Source organism: Rhinoderma darwinii, chromosome 11, assembly GCF_050947455.1.
Source record: "Rhinoderma darwinii isolate aRhiDar2 chromosome 11, aRhiDar2.hap1, whole genome shotgun sequence".
In the NCBI taxonomy this organism is placed as follows: domain Eukaryota; kingdom Metazoa; phylum Chordata; class Amphibia; order Anura; family Rhinodermatidae; genus Rhinoderma; species Rhinoderma darwinii.
Genome location: NC_134697.1, coordinates 90,055,080 through 90,075,039, shown reverse-complemented (window position 1 = coordinate 90,075,039; position 19,960 = coordinate 90,055,080). Strand labels below are relative to the sequence as shown.

At 46.4% G+C, this 19,960-nt stretch overlaps 2 protein-coding genes across 2 annotated transcripts; both read right to left on the bottom strand.

The window, feature by feature from the left end:
* Positions 1–2,009: 2,009 nt before the first annotated feature.
* On the bottom strand, positions 2,010–2,402 carry LOC142663011 (histone H2A type 1-like). Its single transcript, XM_075841306.1, has one exon. The coding sequence runs from the start codon at positions 2,400–2,402 to the stop codon at positions 2,010–2,012; it is 393 nt and encodes a 130-aa protein (XP_075697421.1).
* A 1,530-nt stretch (positions 2,403–3,932) lies between these two features.
* Positions 3,933–4,313, bottom strand: LOC142663786 (histone H2B 1.1). Its single transcript, XM_075842620.1, has one exon. It carries the CDS (start codon positions 4,311–4,313, stop codon positions 3,933–3,935), a length of 381 nt encoding a protein of 126 aa, XP_075698735.1.
* Positions 4,314–19,960: the final 15,647 nt, after the last annotated feature.

The following is a 19,960-nucleotide window of genomic DNA, read 5'->3' as shown; positions in this document are numbered from 1 at the left end:
ATGGACGAACAGGAACGTAATGCCGGTAAGATGAAGGAACAGGGACAAAATGCCGGTAAGATGAGGGAACAGGGACATAATCTCGGTAGTATGAAGGAACAGTGACGTAATGCCGGTAAGATCTAGGAACAGGCACATAATGCCGTTTCAGATGAGGGAACAGTGAAATAATGCCGGTAAGATGAGGGAACAGGGACATAATGCCGGTAAGATGAAGGAACAGGGACATAATGCCTGTAATATGAAGGAACAAGGACATTATGCCGGTAATATGAAAGAACAAGGACAAAATGCCTGTAATATGAAGGAACAGGGACAAAATGCCTGTAATATGAAGGAACAGGGACATAATGCTGGTAATATGAAGAAACAGGGACGTAATGCCGGTAATATGAGGGAACTGGGACATAATGTCTGTAATATTAAGGAACAGGGACATAATGCCTGTAAGATGAGGAACAGGGACATATTACCGGCATTATGTCCCTGTACCCTCCTACAGTGAACATAATGCCGGTTATATGAAGGAACAGGGACGTATTGCCGGTAATATGAAGGAACAGGGACGTAATGCAGGTAATATAGAGGAACAGGCAGATAATTCCGGTTCAAATGAGGGAACAGGGACATAATGCCGGTAAGGTGAGGGAACAGGGACATAATAGCGTCCTAGAAGCAGCAGACTGAATTGGGTCTTAGACCAGGGAATGTTAATCTGAAGGGAAAGAGTACCTTAGTGCTATACTTGCTGCCGAGTGATCCTCCGGCAGGAAAACACATCCTCGTAGCGGCGCTGTCGGACGCGGTTTGTGCCGATGCCTGCACGTACACGAGTGGCAGAAACTCACCGCTGAATATCCGCTCAGTTGCTCATAGCGCTGTATATCCGCACGAGCAGTGGATCAAACAGCTGACTTGCGGTGTTGCTTCTTCGGCGTCCAGCTTGCTGCTGGGCAACGTGCTTTCCGCAATCCTTGGAGAGAGGGCCAGTGTTTTCTTAGCTGCTGTCACTGCTACTAATGTTACCAGATTCTTACAACAAACAATAAATCTGTTACTGGGACCAACTTTGACACAAGTATCGGCTCGGCTCGTATCTCATTCTGCCGGACGGCTGGGATTAATAAGGCTGCTGGCAATAAATCTGTTCACCTCTAGTACTAATAATGACTCTGTCTGCTGTCCCTATATAGGACTCACTTTATTACAGTAACGCGTGCAGTTTCTTGCAGAGCAACATTTAGTGAGACGCATTCAATGAATGAAAAAGGACAAAACTGATGCAGCTGATACGGCATTTTACAAGAGCAAAACCCAATGTTGGAGGGGCCGTGTTTTCCAAGCTGCTCTCATTGCTACAAATGTTACGAGATTTTCAAAACAAACTAGCAATTTGTAGCACCAAGTTCCACATAAGTATGGACTTGCATTGTCTTGTATGTCACTTTGCCAGACTGCTGGTATAATCGCGCTGCTGGCAATACAATGACAGGAAACAGAATGCACCTATTTCTACTTCGTACTAACACTGTGCGTTGTCTATACTTAGGACTCCCCTCATCCCACTAACGCATGAAGTTGCTGCAGAGTAACATTTACTGAGACGCATTCGAAGAATCCAGTGAGACTGGAAGATATAATTTAAGACACTATGTAGTCGGGGGCGGGTTGTAGATCATGAACATGAATCACTGGAGTAGTTGTACTATTAATGTGTCCTGTACAGTATAGTTAGTGCACCAATGAGGACAGCGCCACCATCTGCACGAGGCAGTAGTGAATGTATAGGTCATGAGTAACGCGGTTCTACACCCACCCACCGTACGGCTTCCTCTTCAATGTGAAACCCCGCGGTATATGAATTCATATGGGTAGGTCTCTGTACAAGCAGAGCCACTTATCTGGCGCAGAACGTTTACATATCGGAGATCAGCGGTGAGCTCTGTTCTAAGGACCATGTGGGCGGCTCTTAAAAGAGCCTTTGTGGTTAAATGTGGGATAAGCGGCGCTCACTTGCTCTTGGCGCTTTTGCTGCTCTCGGTCTTCTTGGGCAGCAGAACGGCCTGGATGTTGGGCAGGACGCCTCCCTGAGCGATGGTCACACCACCCAGCAGCTTGTTGAGCTCCTCGTCATTGCGCACGGCCAGCTGCAGGTGACGGGGGATGATTCGGGTCTTCTTGTTGTCCCGGGCGGCATTTCCGGCCAGTTCCAGGATCTCAGCGGTCAGATATTCCAGCACAGCGGCCATGTAAACCGGAGCGCCGGCACCCACCCTCTGAGCGTAGTTGCCCTTGCGGAGAAGTCTGTGCACACGACCGACAGGAAACTGAAGTCCTGCCCGGGATGAGCGGGTCTTGGCTTTAGCCCGCACTTTGCCTCCTTGCTTTCCTCTTCCAGACATGTCTATTATCTGATCAGATCTAACGGCTGCGCTCCGACCGTCACTTCTTATACCCAGATGGAGCAGAGAGCTTCTTCTCTGATTGGCCGCATCTAAAACTGATATTCAACGCCAGACACTGTAGCCAATGAGGAAGTAGAATATTTCTATAGACTCGCAGATAACACCACGCCCCCTCCTCCGTCTCTACCAATAGGAACATCTCCCGCCTGAACTTGAATGGAGCAGGAATAAAGCAGCAGCAGCGGCGGCGGATTCTTCTCATTAGGCGCCAAGTAATGTGCCCCGTCCCTGCAGGAAGGACCCAAAGGCTCTTCTAAGAGCCCCCCACCAAGTCTACAACAGAGCTGCCGCCTCCATCTTGTGCTTATTCGTGCGCATGTCTTTATTCCCGCTGGTCTCCCATGTCTGGAAGAGTCGTTCAGTCCGTGCAGCCGCTCCTTCATGCTGCAGGATATGGGGGGACATTCCCGGGTGTGATAGCGCAGAGCTGCTGCTGCATTAGGGTCTTGTTATCTGCGGGCTGCACGGGCTGATTCTTCTCTATCCAACGATACCGTGAAACGCACAATTCCAACGTACCAATCTCCAGTATAAAGGGGGTGACGTACAAACATGTAACACGTCTTTATTACATCCGTATCGTTCCCGAATTACCGGCATTATGTCCGTTCCCTAATATTAGTGCCATTATGTCCCCTGTAGGAGGGTACAGGGACACAATGCCGGTAACATGTCCCTGTTACCTTATCTTCCAGACATTATGTCCTTGTTACTTATTATTACCGGCATTACGTCCCTGTTCCTTCCCATTACCGCCATTACGTCCCTGTTCCTACTTATTACCGGCATTATGTCCCTGTTCCTTCATATTACCGCATTATGTCCCTATTCTATTACAACGTGTAGAAGAAACCAGAGACTGCTCCAATAACCAGGCATAGACACCAGAGTCTGCTCCACCTGTATTAAAAGAAGCCCTCACAGACAAGAAATAGAGGCTGTTCCACCTGTATTACAATACCCGGCACAGACGAGACACCAGAGTCTGCTCCACTTGTATTACAATACCCGGCACAGAGGATACACCAGTCTGCTCCGCCTGTATTACAATAACCACCCTTTATCCAGTCCTCGCCAGTGTGATTGCTTGTTCTCTATCGTCGACTAGCAGTCTCCCTGGCATCGGTTATAAATCGGACTACTACCCTCATCATTGTTATTTACAGATGTCCCATGCTTCCTTCCGTCTCCTAATGTACAATGTTCCGTTTCTTCTGGACAGTGTGATATTGGGACGGGTCATCTGCCCGCAGGATCCGTGTCCCGGCTTCCTCACACGCGGCAATGTCCCTCCCTGTCCGGCAGCCACATAATGTATGAAGCAGCATCTGCACCGACACGAGAGCGGCCGCACATAGAACAGGGAGACTAGCGGGAGGCCAGACAATAGCAGGCACAGCTCTGTTGTAGACAAGGTGGGTGGCTCTTAGAAGAGCCTTTGTGTTCTTACTGCAGGGACGGGGCACATTACTTGGCGCTGGTGTACTTGGTGACGGCCTTGGTGCCCTCGGACACGGCGTGCTTGGCCAGCTCTCCAGGCAGCAGCAGGCGCACGGCAGTCTGGATCTCCCGGGAGGTGATGGTGGAGCGCTTGTTGTAGTGAGCCAGGCGGGAGGCTTCCCCTGCGATGCGCTCGAAGATGTCATTGACGAAGGAGTTCATGATGCCCATGGCCTTGGACGAGATACCGGTGTCAGGGTGGACCTGCTTGAGCACCTTGTACACGTAAATGGCGTAACTCTCCTTCCTGCTCTTTCTCCGCTTCTTGCCGTCCTTCTTCTGTGTCTTGGTCACGGCTTTCTTGGAGCCCTTCTTGGGCGCCGGGGCAGACTTGGCGGGCTCAGGCATGATACACTACGATCTGCTGACAACTGAGATAATGGAATGCTTTACCCTCCCACCGCTGCTTGTATTTATACACGGGCTATGCAAATGAGCATCGTCATAAGCCACTCCCAGTGCAGCTAATTGGTGGTTCCCACGAGTCTGTTCTCTGTTGGTGGATTTAAATCTATCCGATCACAGGAGCTGGTGAGCGGTGCAGTAGTCAACTACTGCCTCGTGTAGATGGTGGCGCAGTCCTCATTGATGCACTAACTATACTGTACAGAACACATTAATAGTACAACTACTCCAGTGATTCGTGTTCATGATCTACAACTCGCCCCCGACTACATAGTGTCTTAAATTCTATCTTCCAGTCTCAAGAGCTTTGTCACAATTCGGTCCCCCTGAAGTATAACCACCATCATCCCAGGTGTTTAGGTAAGATTCCATCCCCGCGTCATGTACGGATAAGAGCAGTTCCTAAACTACAAAGGAGAAGTCCTACGAGGGGTCTGCGGCAATGCTTTATATATACAGGAGACGCTATTAGGGTAACAAACCCTTCCTCTCAAGGACTCTCATTGCTTCTAATTCTGCCCTGGTGTACACCACCAACTAAATTTAAACAAATGAAAAAGAGAGGGGAAGAGAAGGGCAAGAAGCACACGGATCAAAGGATCTCTTGAATTAAGAAAAAATATCGATCAATAAAACAACGAGCTTAGAGGTATATTCTACCTAACAGGGAAGGGGTGAACGGTCCCTGTGTAGAGAACACCCCATTTAATGAACAAATCCCATTCAGCATTGTGACTTAACGTAGATGAAGGGGAATAAAAGGGAAAGGTACATAAATCAAATATCAAAAGTGGGGGCATAAAGGGGACAAACTGGGCTGTAATGTTCGTCTCCCTCAAGTACCGCACTATTGGAGCTCTGATATTAGATGTTACTTCTGAATAGAGCTGCATCAATTTGTCCTTTTCATTCTCTGAATGCGTCTCAGTAAATGTTACTCTGCAGCAACTTCATGCGTTAGTGGGATGAGGTCAGTCCTAAGTATAGACAACGCACAGTGTTAGTACGAAGTAGAAATAGGTGCATTCTGTTTCTGTCATTGTATTGCCAGCAGCGCGATTATACCAGCAGTCTGGCAAAGTGACATACAAGACAATGCAAGTCCATACTTATGTGGAACTTGGTGCTACAAATTGCTAGTTTGTTTTGAAAATCTCGTAACATTTGTAGCAATGAGAGCAGCTTGGAAAACACGGCCCCTCCAACATTGGGTTTTGCTCCTGAAAAATGCCGTATCGGCTGCATCAGTTTCTCATTTTTCATTCATTGAATGCGTCTCACTAAATGTTGCTCTGCAAGAAACTGCACGCGTTACTGTAATAAAGGGAGTCCTATATAAGGACCACAGACAGAGTCATTATTAGTACTAGAGGTTAACAGATTTATTGCCAGCAGCCTTATTAATCCCAGCCGTCCGGCAGAATGAGATACGGGCCGAGCCGATACTTGTGTCAAAGTTGGTCCCAGTAACAGATTTATTGTTTGTTGTAAGAATCTGGTAACATTAGTAGCAGTGACAGCAGCTAAGAAAACACTGGCCCTCTCTCCAAGGATTGCGGAAAGCACGTTGGCCAGCAGCAAGCTGGACGCCGAAGAAGCAACACAGCAAGTCCGCTGTTTGATCCACTGCTCGTGCGCTTATACAGCGCTATGAGCAACTGAGCGGATATTCAGCGGTGAGTTTCTGCCACTCGTGTACGTGCAGGCATCGGCACAAACCGCGTCCGGCAGCGCCGCTACGAGGATGTGTTTTCCTGCCTGAGTACCTTACTGCTATACTTGCTGGCGAGTGATCCTCTTTCCCTTCAGATTAACATTCCCTGGTCTAAGACCCAATTCAGTCAGCTGCTTCTAGGACGCGATTAGGGGACACACTGCAGTCCACATATCCGGCACCTCACTGGAAGACCGACGTGATACTGAAGCCCCTACCCCCGTGTATATAGAATTAGAAGATCACTGCCTGTAATAAGAAGGAACAGGTACAAAATGCCTGTAATATAAAGGAACAGGGACATAATGCCTGTAAGATGAGGGAACAGGGACATAATGCCTGTAATATGAAGGAACAGGGACGTAATGCCGGTAATATGAAGGAACAGGGACGTAATGCCGATAATATGAAGGAACAGGGACGTAATGCCGGTAATATGAAGGAACAGGGACGTAATGCCGATAATATGAAGGAACAGGGACGTAATGCCGGTAATATGAAGGAATAGGGACATAATGCCTGTAAGATGAGGGAACAGGGACATAATGCCGATAAGATGAGGGAACAGGGACATAATGCCGGTAATATGAAGGGACACTGATATAATGCCTGTAATATGAAGGAACAAGGACATAATGCCTGTAATATGAAGGAACAGGGACATAATGCCGGTAATATGAGGGAACAGGGACATTATGCCGTGTCCCTGTCTCCTGACCGTCTCTTGGCAATCGGCTGTCCCTGACTCATGTCCGTCTCTCTGCACTTGCCTGTTCCTGTCTCCTGACCAACTCTCTGCCCTCGGCTGTCCCTGGCTCCTGACCGTCTCTCTGCACTCGGCTGTCCCTGGCTCCTGACCGTTTCTCTGCACTCGGCTATCCCTGGCTCCTGACCGTCTCTCTGTTTCCGGCTGTCCCTGTCTGCTGACCGTCTCTCTGCACTTGGCTGTCCCTGGCTCCTGACGGTCTCTCTGCACTCGGCTGTCCCTGGCTCCTGATCGTCTCTCTATACTCGGCTTTCCCTGACTCCTGACAGTCTCTCTATACTCGGCTGTCCCTGACTCCTGACCATCTCTCTATACTTGGCTGTCCCTGGCTCCTGACCATCTCTCTGCACTCGGCTGTCCCTGACTCCTGACCGTCTCTCTGCACTCGGCTGTCCCTGGCTACTGACCGTCTCTCTGCACTCGGCTGTCCCTGGCTACTGACCGTCTCTCTGATTCCGGCTGTCCCTGTCCTGTACTGTATGTGCTGGGACTTGGTTTCTTGTAATACAGGTGGAGCGTACTCTAATGTCTTGTCTGTTACAGTACACTAGAATATGTTCCATCTGTAATACATCAATACGTATGTGCTGGGTTTTATTTATACAGGTGAAGTAGACTCTGGTGTCTATTCTGTGCGGGGTTATTGTATTACATGTGAATCAAACTATAGTTGCTTGTCTTTTCCGGATTATTATAATACAGGTGGACAGTGGCGGATTAAGTAGACCATGGGCCCTGGGCTGTTACCCAAACTTGGGCCCCCCTTCCTCACCGCCGCCCTGCCGTAACTATTTTTGACACTACTTTTTTGGGCAAGCATTAACAGTGTTACGATTTCCCTTGTCACAGGGCTGTGTCCCTACATACTGACAGGATCACACTGTGCAGGGACACAACCTCCTGACAAGGGGAATTGTCTATCAGTCCTGGACTGCAGAAATACTTTTTGTGAAATACAAGGATTTCCTATAATAAACATGTCAGGAGAGGTGACAGATTCTCTATAAATCTAGTGACTCACAGGTGACGACGTCTCAGATTCTAGTAGTTTTTTTCCTCTTTTCTTCTCCATCCGGTCCAGCGCTCATGACGACTTCTCCCGGCCATGACTCATTTCTGCAGAATTTGCCACTCAGACGTCTCCTCACTTTTCCAACATTTCCACACCTATAAACGAAAATAAAGTTATCATGGTGCCACATACTGTGCCCCTAAATATAATAGCACCAAACACTGCGTGCCTGAATATAATAATACCACACACTGTAAAACACCACATACACACAGCCCCCTGTACATAGTGCCACACACAGCCCTGTAGATATTACACACCCCCATAGATATCGTCATACACAGCCCCCTCTATATATCACACATCCTCCCCGTAGAGAGCGTTACACACAGCCCCATATAGATAGTGCCATACAGCCCCCTGTAGAGAGCGCCACACAACCCTCCCCCTCTTGTAAATAGCACCAAAAAGCCCCCCCCTATAAAGAGCGCCACACACATACCACTGTGGATAGCACTACACAGCCCCCCCTTGTATATATTGCCACACAGCGCTCCCCTTGTATATAGTGCCACACAGCGCTCCCCCTTGTATATATTGCCACACAGCGCTCCCCCTTGTATATAGTGCCACACAGCGCTCCCCCTTGTATATAGTGGCACACAGCGCTCCCCCTTGTATATAGTGGCACACAGCGCTCCCCCTTGTATATAGTGGCACACAGCGCTCCCCCTTGTATATAGTGCCACACAGCGCTCCCCCTTGTATATAGTGGCACACAGCGCTCCCCCTTGTATATAGTGCCACACAGCGCTCCCCCTTGTATATAGTGCCTCACAGCGCTCCCCCTTGTATATAGTGCCACAAGGTTATGTACACATTTAAAAACTTAATATCATAATTTTATATATATTACCCAATTACCCTAATATAGACATGTAATATATAACAATTTACGGTAAACAATGACGATTACAAATAAAAGGTCTATTTTAGGGTAAAACTATGTTATTACCAAAAAAAATAGCTGAAACGTAAAAAAGCTTTTTTGTTTACTATTATTTTCAAACTTTATGAATAAAAATTGTAAAATAGCAAAAAAGGTGTGTATAAAAACGATAAAAAACGAAACCTGCATTGTCTACGGAAAAAACGTCGCAAAAATCACGTCGTTTTTATTTCTTTTTTATAAAAATGTGTGTTTGGTGCAACTTTGTAATTACGTTTTATTAAAAAATATTTTCACTTTTTGAGATACAGCTGCTTTGTATCCTGTATCCGTCAGGTCAGCAGGACTGACAGGATCAGTGACACGCAGGATCCACCTCAAATCTATCACATCTAAGATTATAATTTAGCGCAGGGCCCGTTTCACTGATCCCGTCAGTCCTGCTGACCTGACGGATACAGGATACAAAGTAGCTGTTTCTCAAAAAGTGAAAATATTTTTTAATAAAACGTAATTACAAAGTTGCAGCAAACACACATTTTTATAAAAAATAAATAAAAACGACGTGATTTTTGCGACGTTTTTTCCGTAGATAATGCAGGTTTCTTTTTTTTTATCGTTTTTATACGCACCTTTTTGCTATTTTAGAATTTTTATTCATAAAGTTTGAAAATAATAATAAAAAAATAAGCTTTTTTACGTTTCAGCTATTTTTTTTGGTAATAACATAGTTTTACCCTAAAATAGACCTTTTATTTGTAATCGTCATTGTTTTCCGTAAATCTTTTATATATTACATGTCTATATTAGGGTAATTGGGTCAGCGCTAGCGTTACAACAATGATTGGCGGGGGGGGACGACGGTTTTTATTGGGGTGGGTATTTTATGTGTATTTATTATTTCATTTTTTTTTGCACTTTACTTTCCTATTTTTTTATTACTGTGGTCTGTTCCTCAAAGGTCAAAAAAGACCTTTGGGGAACTTTATATATTTTTTTTCTTTCTTTTACACCATGTTTTTCCCCTGTAACTGGAGCTGCACAGCAGCCCCAGTTACAGGGGAAATCAGCCCTCTCATAGTGACGATTGTCACTAATAGGGCTGTGCTGGGTCTTGTTAGACCCAGCAGCAGTCTGCCACTAACGGCACCCGGCGATCATGTGACCAGTCACATGATCACCGGGAGGAATAGAGACAGCGCCGCTGCTGCTGCTGTCTCTATTCCTATACACAGCGTTCATTGAACGCTGTGTAAGAAGACATCGGAGAAGACAGAAGCAGCGAAAGCTGCTTCTGTCTTCTCCTCAGGGTCCCCGGCAGTCACTGACAGCCGGAGACCCGACATTCAGCTGCCCGATCGCGCGGGCAGCAAGTTAAAACCCGAGCCGTAGAAAGTCTATGGCTCGGGTTTTAAGGACCCGTCCCTGACCGCTGGCCGTAAAAATACAGCCAGCGGTCGGGAACCAGTTGGGCAGGAGGATAAGCCTGCTGTACTGACCTGAGCGCCGGTGACCGACCGCCCGGCTCTTGTCTTGCAGATTCGGAGTAACAGAACAGCCGTCCGTCGCTGTTCTGTTACTCAATGGCGGCGGCCCGCACTTGTCAGGGAGGCGTGTCCTACCCCTTTCCCGGCCAATTCCCTGCTCCTCCCCTCCTCATCTTCGTTAGTTAGCAGCGCTAGCGCGCTGAATAGGTGCCTTTGCAAGATGATGTGCGGTTCGGGCTGCCATGGGCCCCCTGGGAGCCTCGGGCCCCGGGCGGCCGCCCGAATCGCCCATATGATAATCCGCCACTGCAGGTGGAGCAGACTATAGCTTCTTGTCTGTGCCGGGTTATTGTATTACAGGTGAAGTAGACTAGAGTTGCTAGTCTGTTCCGTGTTATTGTAATACAGGTGGAGCAGACTATAGTTGCTAGTCTGTTCCGGGTTATGGTAATACAGGTGGAGCAGACTATAGCTTCTTGTCTGTGCCGGGTTATTGTATTACAGGTGAAGTAGACTAGAGTTGCTAGTCTGCTCCGTGTTTTTGTAATACAGGTGGAGCAGACTATAGTTGCTAGTCTGTTCTGGGTTATTGTAATACAAACTCTGTTGTTTCTTTTTTTGGTGCAAGGTTATTGTAGCCGCAAACTCTAGTGTGTTTAGTCGTTATTGTAATTGCCTGGTTATTGGAGGAGCAGTCTCTGGTTTCTTCTACACGCTGTAATAGAATGGGGACATAATGCGGTAATAGGAGGGAACAGGGACATAATGCCGGTAATAAGTAGGAACAGGGACATAATGCCGGTAAGTTGAGGGAACAGGGACGTAATGCCGGTAAGATGAGGGAGCAGGGACATAATGCCGGTAATATGAAGGAACAGGGACATAATGCCTGTAAGATGAGGGAACAGGGACATAATGCCTGTAATATGAAGGAACAGGGACGTAATGCCGGTAATATGAAGGAACAGGGACGTAATGCCGATAATATGAAGGAACAGGGACGTAATGCCGGTAATATGAAGGAATAGGGACATAATGCCGGTAATATGAAGGGACACGGATATAATGCCTGTAATATGAAGGAACAAGGACATAATGCCTGTAATATGAAGGAACAGGGACATAATGCCTGTAAGATGAGGGAACATGGACATAATGCCGGTAATATGAGGGAACAGGGACATTATGCCGTGTCCCTGTCTCCTGACCGTCTCTTGGCAATCGGCTGTCCCTGACTCATGTCCGTCTCTCTGCACTTGTCTGTTCCTGTCTCCTGACCAACTCTCTGCCCTCGGCTGTCCCTGGCTCCTGACCGTCTCTCTGCACTCGGCTGTCCCTGGCTCCTGACCGTTTCTCTGCACTCGGCTATCCCTGGCTCCTAACCGTCTCTCTGTTTCCGGCTGTCCCTGTCTGCTGACCGTCTCTCTGCTCTCGGCTGTCCCTGGCTCCTGACGGTCTCTCTGCACTCGGCTGTCCCTGGCTCCTGATCATCTCTCTATACTCGGCTTTCCCTGACTCCTGACAGTCTCTCTATACTCGGCTGTCCCTGACTCCTGACCATCTCTCTGCACTCGGCTGTCCCGGACTTCTGACCGTTTCTCTGCATTTGGCTGTCCCAGGCTCCTGACCGTCTCTCTATACTCGGCTGTCCCTGACTCCTGATCGTCTCTCTATACTCGGCTGTCCCGGACTCCTGACCGTTTCTCTGCACTTGGCTGTCCCAGGCTCCTGACCGTCTCTCTATACTCGGCTGTCCCTGACTCCTGACCATCTCTCTATACTTGGCTGTCCCTGGCTCCTGACCGTCTCTCTGCACTCGGCTGTCCCTGACTCCTGACCGTCTCTCTGCACTCGGCTGTCCCGGACTCCTGACCGTTTCTCTGCACTTGGCTGTCCCAGGCTCCTGACGGTCTCTCTGCACTTGGCTGTCCCAGGCTCCTGACGGTCTCTCTATACTCGGCTGTCCCTGGCTACTGACCGTCTCTCTGCACTCGGCTGTCCCTGTCTCCTGACCGTCTCTCTGCACTCGGCTGTCCCTGGCTACTGACCGTCTCTCTGATTCCGGCTGTCCCTGTCCTGTACTGTATGTGCTTGGACTTGGTTTCTTGTAATACAGGTGGAGCGTACTCTAATGTCTTGTCTGTTACAGTACACTAGAATCTGTTCCATCTGTAATACATCAATACGTATGTGCTGGGTTTTATTTATACAGGTGAAGTAGACTCTGGTGTCTATTCTGTGCGGGGTTATTGTATTACATGTGAATCAAACTATAGTTGCTTGTCTTTTCCGGATTATTATAATACAGGTGGAGCAGACTATAGCTTCTTGTCTGTGCCGGGTTATTGTATTACAGTTGAAGTAGACTATAGTTGCTAGTCTGTTCCGGGTTATTGTAATACAGGTGGAGCAGACTATAGCTTCTTGTCTGTGCCGGGTTATTGTATTGCAGGTGAAGTAGACTAGAGTTGCTAGTCTGTTCCGTGTTATTGTAATACAGGTGGAGCAGACTATAGTTGCTAGTCTGTTCTGGGTTATTGTAATACAAACTTTGTTGTTTCTTTTTTTGGTGCAAGGTTATTGTAGCCGCAAACTCTAGTGTGTTTAGTAGTTATTGTAATTGCCTGGTTATTGGAGGAGCAGTCTCTGGTTTCTTCTACACGCTGTAATAGAATAGGGACATAATGCGGTAATAGGAGGGAACAGGGACATAATGCCGGTAAGTTGAGGGAAAAGGGACATAAAGCCTGTAATATGAAGAAACAGGGACACAATGGCTGTAATATGAAGGAATAGGGACGTAATGCCGGTAATATGAAGGAACAGGGACATAATGCCTGTAATATGAATGAACAGGGATATAATGCTGCTAATATGAAGGAACAGGGACGTAACGCCAATAATATGAAGGAACAGGGACATAATGCCTCGAAGATGAGGGAACAGGGACATATTACCGGCATTATGTCCCTGTGCCCTCCTACACTGGACATAATGCCAGTAATATGAAGGGACAGGGACAAAATGCCGGTAAGATGAGGGAACAGGGACGTAATGCCGGTAATATGAAGGAACCAGGGACGTAATGCCAATATTATGAAGGAATAGAGATATAATGCCGGTAAGATGAAGGAACAGGGACATAATGCCAGTTCAGATGAGGGAACAGGGACATAATACCGGTAACATGAGGGAACAAGGACATAATGCCGGTAATATTAAGGAACAAGGACATAATGCCTCTAATATGAAGGAACAGGGACATAATGCCCGTAATATGAAGGAACAGGGACATAATGCCGGTAATATGTGGGAACAGGGACATAATGCCGGTAAGATGAGGGAACAGGGACGTAATGCCGATAATATGAAGGAGCCGGGACGTAATGCTGGTAATATGAAGAAACCGGGACGTAATGGCGGTAATACGAAGGAACAGGCACATAATTCCGGTTCAGATGAGGGAACAGGGACATAATGCCGGTAAGATGAAGTAACAGGGACATAATGGCTGTAATATGAAGGAACAAGGACATGTTGCCGGTAATATGAAGGAACAGGGACAAAATGCCTGCAATATGAAGGAACAGGGACATAATGTTGGTAATATGAAGGAACAGGGACATAATGCCGGTAATTTGAAGAAATAGGGACGTAATTCCGGTAATATGAAGGAGCAGGGACGTAATGCCGGTAATATGAGGGAACAGGGACATAATGTCTGTAATATGAAGGAACAGGGACATGTCCCTGTTTCCTCATCTTACAGGCATTATATCCCTGTTCCTTCATATTACCGGGTTTATGTCCCTGTTCCCTCATATTACAGACATTATATTACCGGCATTATGTCCCAGTACCCTCCTAGAGGGGATATAATGCCAGGAATATGAGGGAACAGGGACATTATGCCGGTAATATGAGGGAACAGGGACATAATGCCGTTATTATGAAGGAACAGGGACATCATGCCTGTAAGATGAGGGAACAGGGAGATAATGCCTGTAATATGAAGGAACAGGGACATAATGCCGGTAATATGATGGAACAGGGACATAATACCTGTAATATGAAGGAACAGGGAGGTAATGCCGATAATATGAAGGAACAGGGGTATAATGCCGGTAAGATGAGGGAACAGGGACATTATGTCCTTGTACTTTCATATTACTGGCATTATGTCCTTGTACTTTCATATTACCGGCATGATGTCGGTAAGATGAAGGAACAGGGACATAATGCCGGTAAGATGAGGGAACAGGGACATAATGCCGGTAAGATGAGGGAACAGGGACGTAATGCCGATAATATGAAGAAACCGGAACGTAATGCCGGTCGAAGTAACAGGGACCTAATGCCGATAATATGAAGGAACAGGGACATAATACCGATAATATGAAGGAACAGGGACATAATGCCGGTAAGATGAAAGAACAGGCACATCATTTCGGTTCAGATGAGGGAACAGGGACATAATGCCGGTAAGATGAAGTAACAGGGACATAATGCCTGTAATATGAAGGAACAAGGACATAATACCGGTAATATGAAAGAACAATGACATAATGCCGGTAATATGAAGGAGCAGGGACAAAATGCCTGTAATATGAAGGAACAGGGACATAATGTTGGTAATATGAGGGAACAGGGACTTAAAGCCGGTAATATGAAGGAACAGGGACATGTCCCTGTTTCCTCATCTTACAGGTATTATATCCCTGTTCCTTCATATTACCGGCTTTATGTCCCTGTTCCTTCATATTACAGGCATTTTGTCCCTGTTCCTTCATATTACCGGCATTATGTCCATTTTCCCTCCTACATATGGCATAATGCCTGTAATATGAGGGAAAAGGGACATAAAGCCTGTAATATGAAGGAATAGGGACGTAATGCCGGTAATATGAAGGAACAGGGACATAATGCCTGTAATATGAAGGAACAGGGATATAATGCTGCTATTATGTAGGAATAGGGACGTAACGCCAATAATATGAAGGAACAGGGACATAATGCTCGAAGATGAGGGAACAGGGACATATTACCGGCATTATGTCCCTGTGCCCTCCTACACTGGACATAATGCCAGTAATATGAGGGGACAGGGACATTATGCCGGTAATATGAGAGGACATTGACATAATGCCTGTAATATGAACAAAGAGGGACATGAAGCCTGTAATATGAAGGATCAGGGACGTAATGCCTGTTATATGAAGGAACAGGGAGGTAATGCCGGTAAGATGAGGGAACAGGGAAATAATGGCGGTAATATGAAAGTACAAGGACATAATGTCGGTAAGATGAAGGAACAGGGACATAATGCCGGTAAGATGAGGGAACAGGGACAAAATGCCGGTAAGATGAGGGAACAGGGACGTAATGCCGATAATATAAAGGAGGCGGGACGTAATGTCGGTAATATGAAGAAACAGGGACGTAATGCCGGTAATATGAAGGAACAGGCACATAATGCCGGTTCAGATGAGGGAACAGGGACATAATGCCGGTAATATGAAGAAACCGGGACATAATGCCTGTCTCGAAGGAACAGGGATATAATGCTGCTAATATGAAGGACCAGGGACGTAACCAGTAATATGAAGTAACAGGGACATAATGCCTCGAAGAAGAGGGAACAGGGACATATTACCGGCATTATGTCCCTGTGCCCTCCTACACTGGACATAATGCCAGTAATATGAGGGGACAGGGACATAATGCCGGTAAGATGAGGGAGCAGGGACAAAATGCCGGTAAGATGAGGGAACAGGGACGTAATGCCGATAATATGAAGGAGGCGGGACGTAATGTCGGTAATATGAAGAAACAGGGACGTAATGCCGGTAATATGAAGGAATAGAGATATAATTCCGGTAAGATGAAGGAACAGGCACATAATGCCGGTTCAGATGAGGGAACAGGGACATAATGCCTGTAATATGAAGGAACAGGGACATAATACCGGTAACATGAAAGAACAAGGACATAATGCCGGTAATATGAAGGAACAGGGAAAAAATGCCTGTAATATGAAGGAACAGGGACATAATGCCGGTAATATGAAGGAACAGGGACATAATGCCGGTAATATGAAGGAACAGGGAAATAATGCCGGTAATTAGAAGGAACAGGGAGATAATGGCAGTAAGATGAGGGAACAGGGACATAATGTCTGTAAAATGAGGAAGCAGGGACATAAAGCTGGTAATATGAAGGAACAGGGACATAATGCCTGTAAGATGAGGAAACAGGGACATATTACCGGCATTATGTCCCTGTACCCTCCTACAGGGGACATAATGCCAGTAATGAGGGAACAGGGACATTATGCCGGTACTATGAGTGAACAGGGACATAATGCCGGTATTATGAAGGTACAGGGACATAATGCCGGTATTATGAAGGAACAGGGACATAAAGCCTGTAATGTGAAGGAACAGGGACATAAAGCCTGTAATATGAAGGAACAGGGACATAATGCCTGTAATATGAGGGAACAGGGGCATAATGCCTGGTAGATGAGGGAACAGGGACATAAAGCCGGTAATATGAAGGAACAGGGACATAATGCCTCGAAGATGAGGGAACAGGGACATATTACCGGCATTGTGTCCCTGTACCCTCCTACAGGGGACATAATGGCAGTAATATGAGGGGACAGGGACAATACTACGGTGTCTTGTCTTTTGCCGGCTTAATGTAGTACGAGAGGAACACACAGTGTCTGTTCCCTCCTCTGTGCTATAGTTATACAGGTGGAGAAGTCTCTAGTGTCCTGTCTGTGTCCGGGTAATGTACTGCTGGAGGAGCAGGTTTTGGGGTCTGGCCTGTGTCAGGTTAGTTTAGTAAAGGAGGAGCAGACTTGTGTCTTTTATGTGCTGGGAAGTTGTAATACAGGTGGAGCAGGCGCTGGTGTCTTGCCTGTGACGACTTATTGTAACATAGGTAGAGCAAACTCTGGTGTTTCCTCTGTGCTGGGTTATTGTAACACAGGTGGAGCAGTTTCTGGTGTCTCCTCTGTGCCAAGTTACAGTGAGGGTATGTTCACACGGCCTATTTACGGACGTAATTCGGGCGTTTTTGCCCCGATTTACGTCTGAAAATAGCGCCTCAATAGCGCTGACAAACATCTGCCCATTAAAAGCAATGGGCAGACGTTTGTCTGTTCACACGAGGCGTATATTTACGCGCCGCTGTCAAATGACGGCGCGTAAATAGACGCCCGCGTAGAAGAAGTGACCTGTCACTTCTTTGGCCGTAATTGGAGCCGCTATTCATTGACTCCAATGAATAGCAGCGCTAATTACGGCCGTAATTGACGCTGCGTTCAAGCGCCTGCACATGCCGGTACGGCTGAAATTACGGGGATGTTTTCAGGCTGAAACATCACCGTAATTTCAGCCGTTACGGACGCCCTCGTGTGAACATACCCTAACATTTACTGAGACGCATTCGAAGAATCCAGTGAGACTGGAAGATATAATTTAAGATACTATGTAGTCGGGGGCGGGTTGTAGATCGTACAATCCCGGTAATATGAAGGAACAGGGACATAATGCCTGTAATATGAAGGAACAGGGACATAATGCCTGTAATATGAAGGAATAGGGACATAATGGCTGTAATATGAAGGAACAGGGACATAATGCCTGTAATATGAAGGAACAGGGACAAAATGCCTGTAATATGAAGGAACAGGGACATAATGCCTGTAATATGAAGGAACAGGGACATAATGCCGGTAAGATGAGGGGACAGGGACATAATGGCTGTAATATGAGGGAACAGGGACATAATGCCTGTAATATGAAGGAACGGGGACATAATGCCAGTAAAATGAAGGAACAGGGACGTAATGCAGATAATATGAAGGAGCAGGGACATAAAGCCGATAATATGAAGGAACAGGGACGTAATGCCGATAATATGAAGGAACAGGGACGTAATGCCGATATTATGAAGGAGCAGGGACGTAATGCCGGTAATATGAAGGAATAGGGACGTAATGCCGATAATATGAAGGAACAGGCACATAATGCCGGTTCAAATGAGGGAACAGGGACATAATGCCGGTAAGATGAGGGAACAGGGACATAATGCAGTTAATATGAAGGAACAGTCACGTAATGCCGGTAAGATAAGGGAACAGGGACACAATTCCAGTAAGATGAGGGAACAGGGACATAATGCCGATAATATGAAGGACCAGGGACGTAATGTCTGTAATATGAAGAAAAAGGGACATATTGTAGGTAATAAGAAGGAACAGGGACGTAATGCCGGTAATATGAAGGAATAGGGACGTAATTCCGGTAATATGGAGGAACAGGGACATAATGCCAAAAAGATGAGGGAACAGGGACAAAATGGCGGTAAGATGAGGGAACAGGGACATAATCTCGGTAGTTTGAAGGAACAGGGACGTAATGCCGGTAATATGAAGGAAAAGGCACATAATGCCGGTTCAAATGAGGGAACAGGGACATAGTGCCGGTAAGATGTGAGAACAGGGACATAATCTCGGTAGTATGAAGGAACAGGGACATAATGCCTGTAATATGAAGGAACAAGGACATTATGCCGGTATTATGAAAGAACAAGGACATAATGCCTGTAATATGAAGGAACAGGGACAAAATGCCTGTAACATGAAGGAACAGGGACATAATGCTGGTAATATGAAGGAACAGGGACATAATGGCAGTAATATGAAGGAATAGGGACGCAATTTCGGTAATATGAAGTAACAGTGACGTAATGCTGGTAATCTGAAGGAACAGGTACATAATGCCGGTAATATGAAGGAATAGGGACCTAATGCCGGTAATATGAAGGAACAGGGACGTAATGCCAGTAATATGAAGGAATAGGGACGTAATGCCGGTAATATGAAGGAATAGGGACGTAATGCCGATAAGATGAAGGAACAGGGACATAATGCCGGTAAGATGAGGGAACAGGGACACAATTCCGGTAAGATGAGGGAACAGGGACATAATGCCAAAAATATGAAGGAACATGGATGTAATTCCGGTAAGATATGCTAACAGGGACATAATGCCATTAATATGCAGGAACAGGGACGTAATGCCGGTAATATGAAGGAACAGGGACGTAATGCCGGTAAGATGAGGGAACAGGGGCATAATGCCGGTAAGATGAGCGAACAGGGACTTAATGCCGGTTATATGAAGGAACAGGGACATAATGCCTGTAATATGAAGGAACAAGGACATAATGGCGGTAATATGAAAGAACAAGGACATAATGCCTGTAATATGAAGGAACAGGGACAAAATGCCTGTAATATGAAGAAACAGGGACATAATGCTGGTAATATGAAGGAACAGGGACATAAAGCCGGTAATATGAAGGAATAGGGACGCAATTCTGGTATTATGAAGAAACAAGGACGTAATGCCGGTAATATGAAGGAACAAGGACATAATGCTTGTAAGATGAGGGAACAGGGACATATTACCGGCATTAAGTCCCTGTACCCTCCTTCAGTAGACATAATGGCAGTAATATAAAGGAACAGGAAAATAATGCCGGTAATATGTAGTAACAGGGAAATAATGCCGGTAATATAAAGGAACAGGGACATAATGCCAGTAAGATGATGGAACAGTGACACAATGGCGGTAAGATATGGGAAC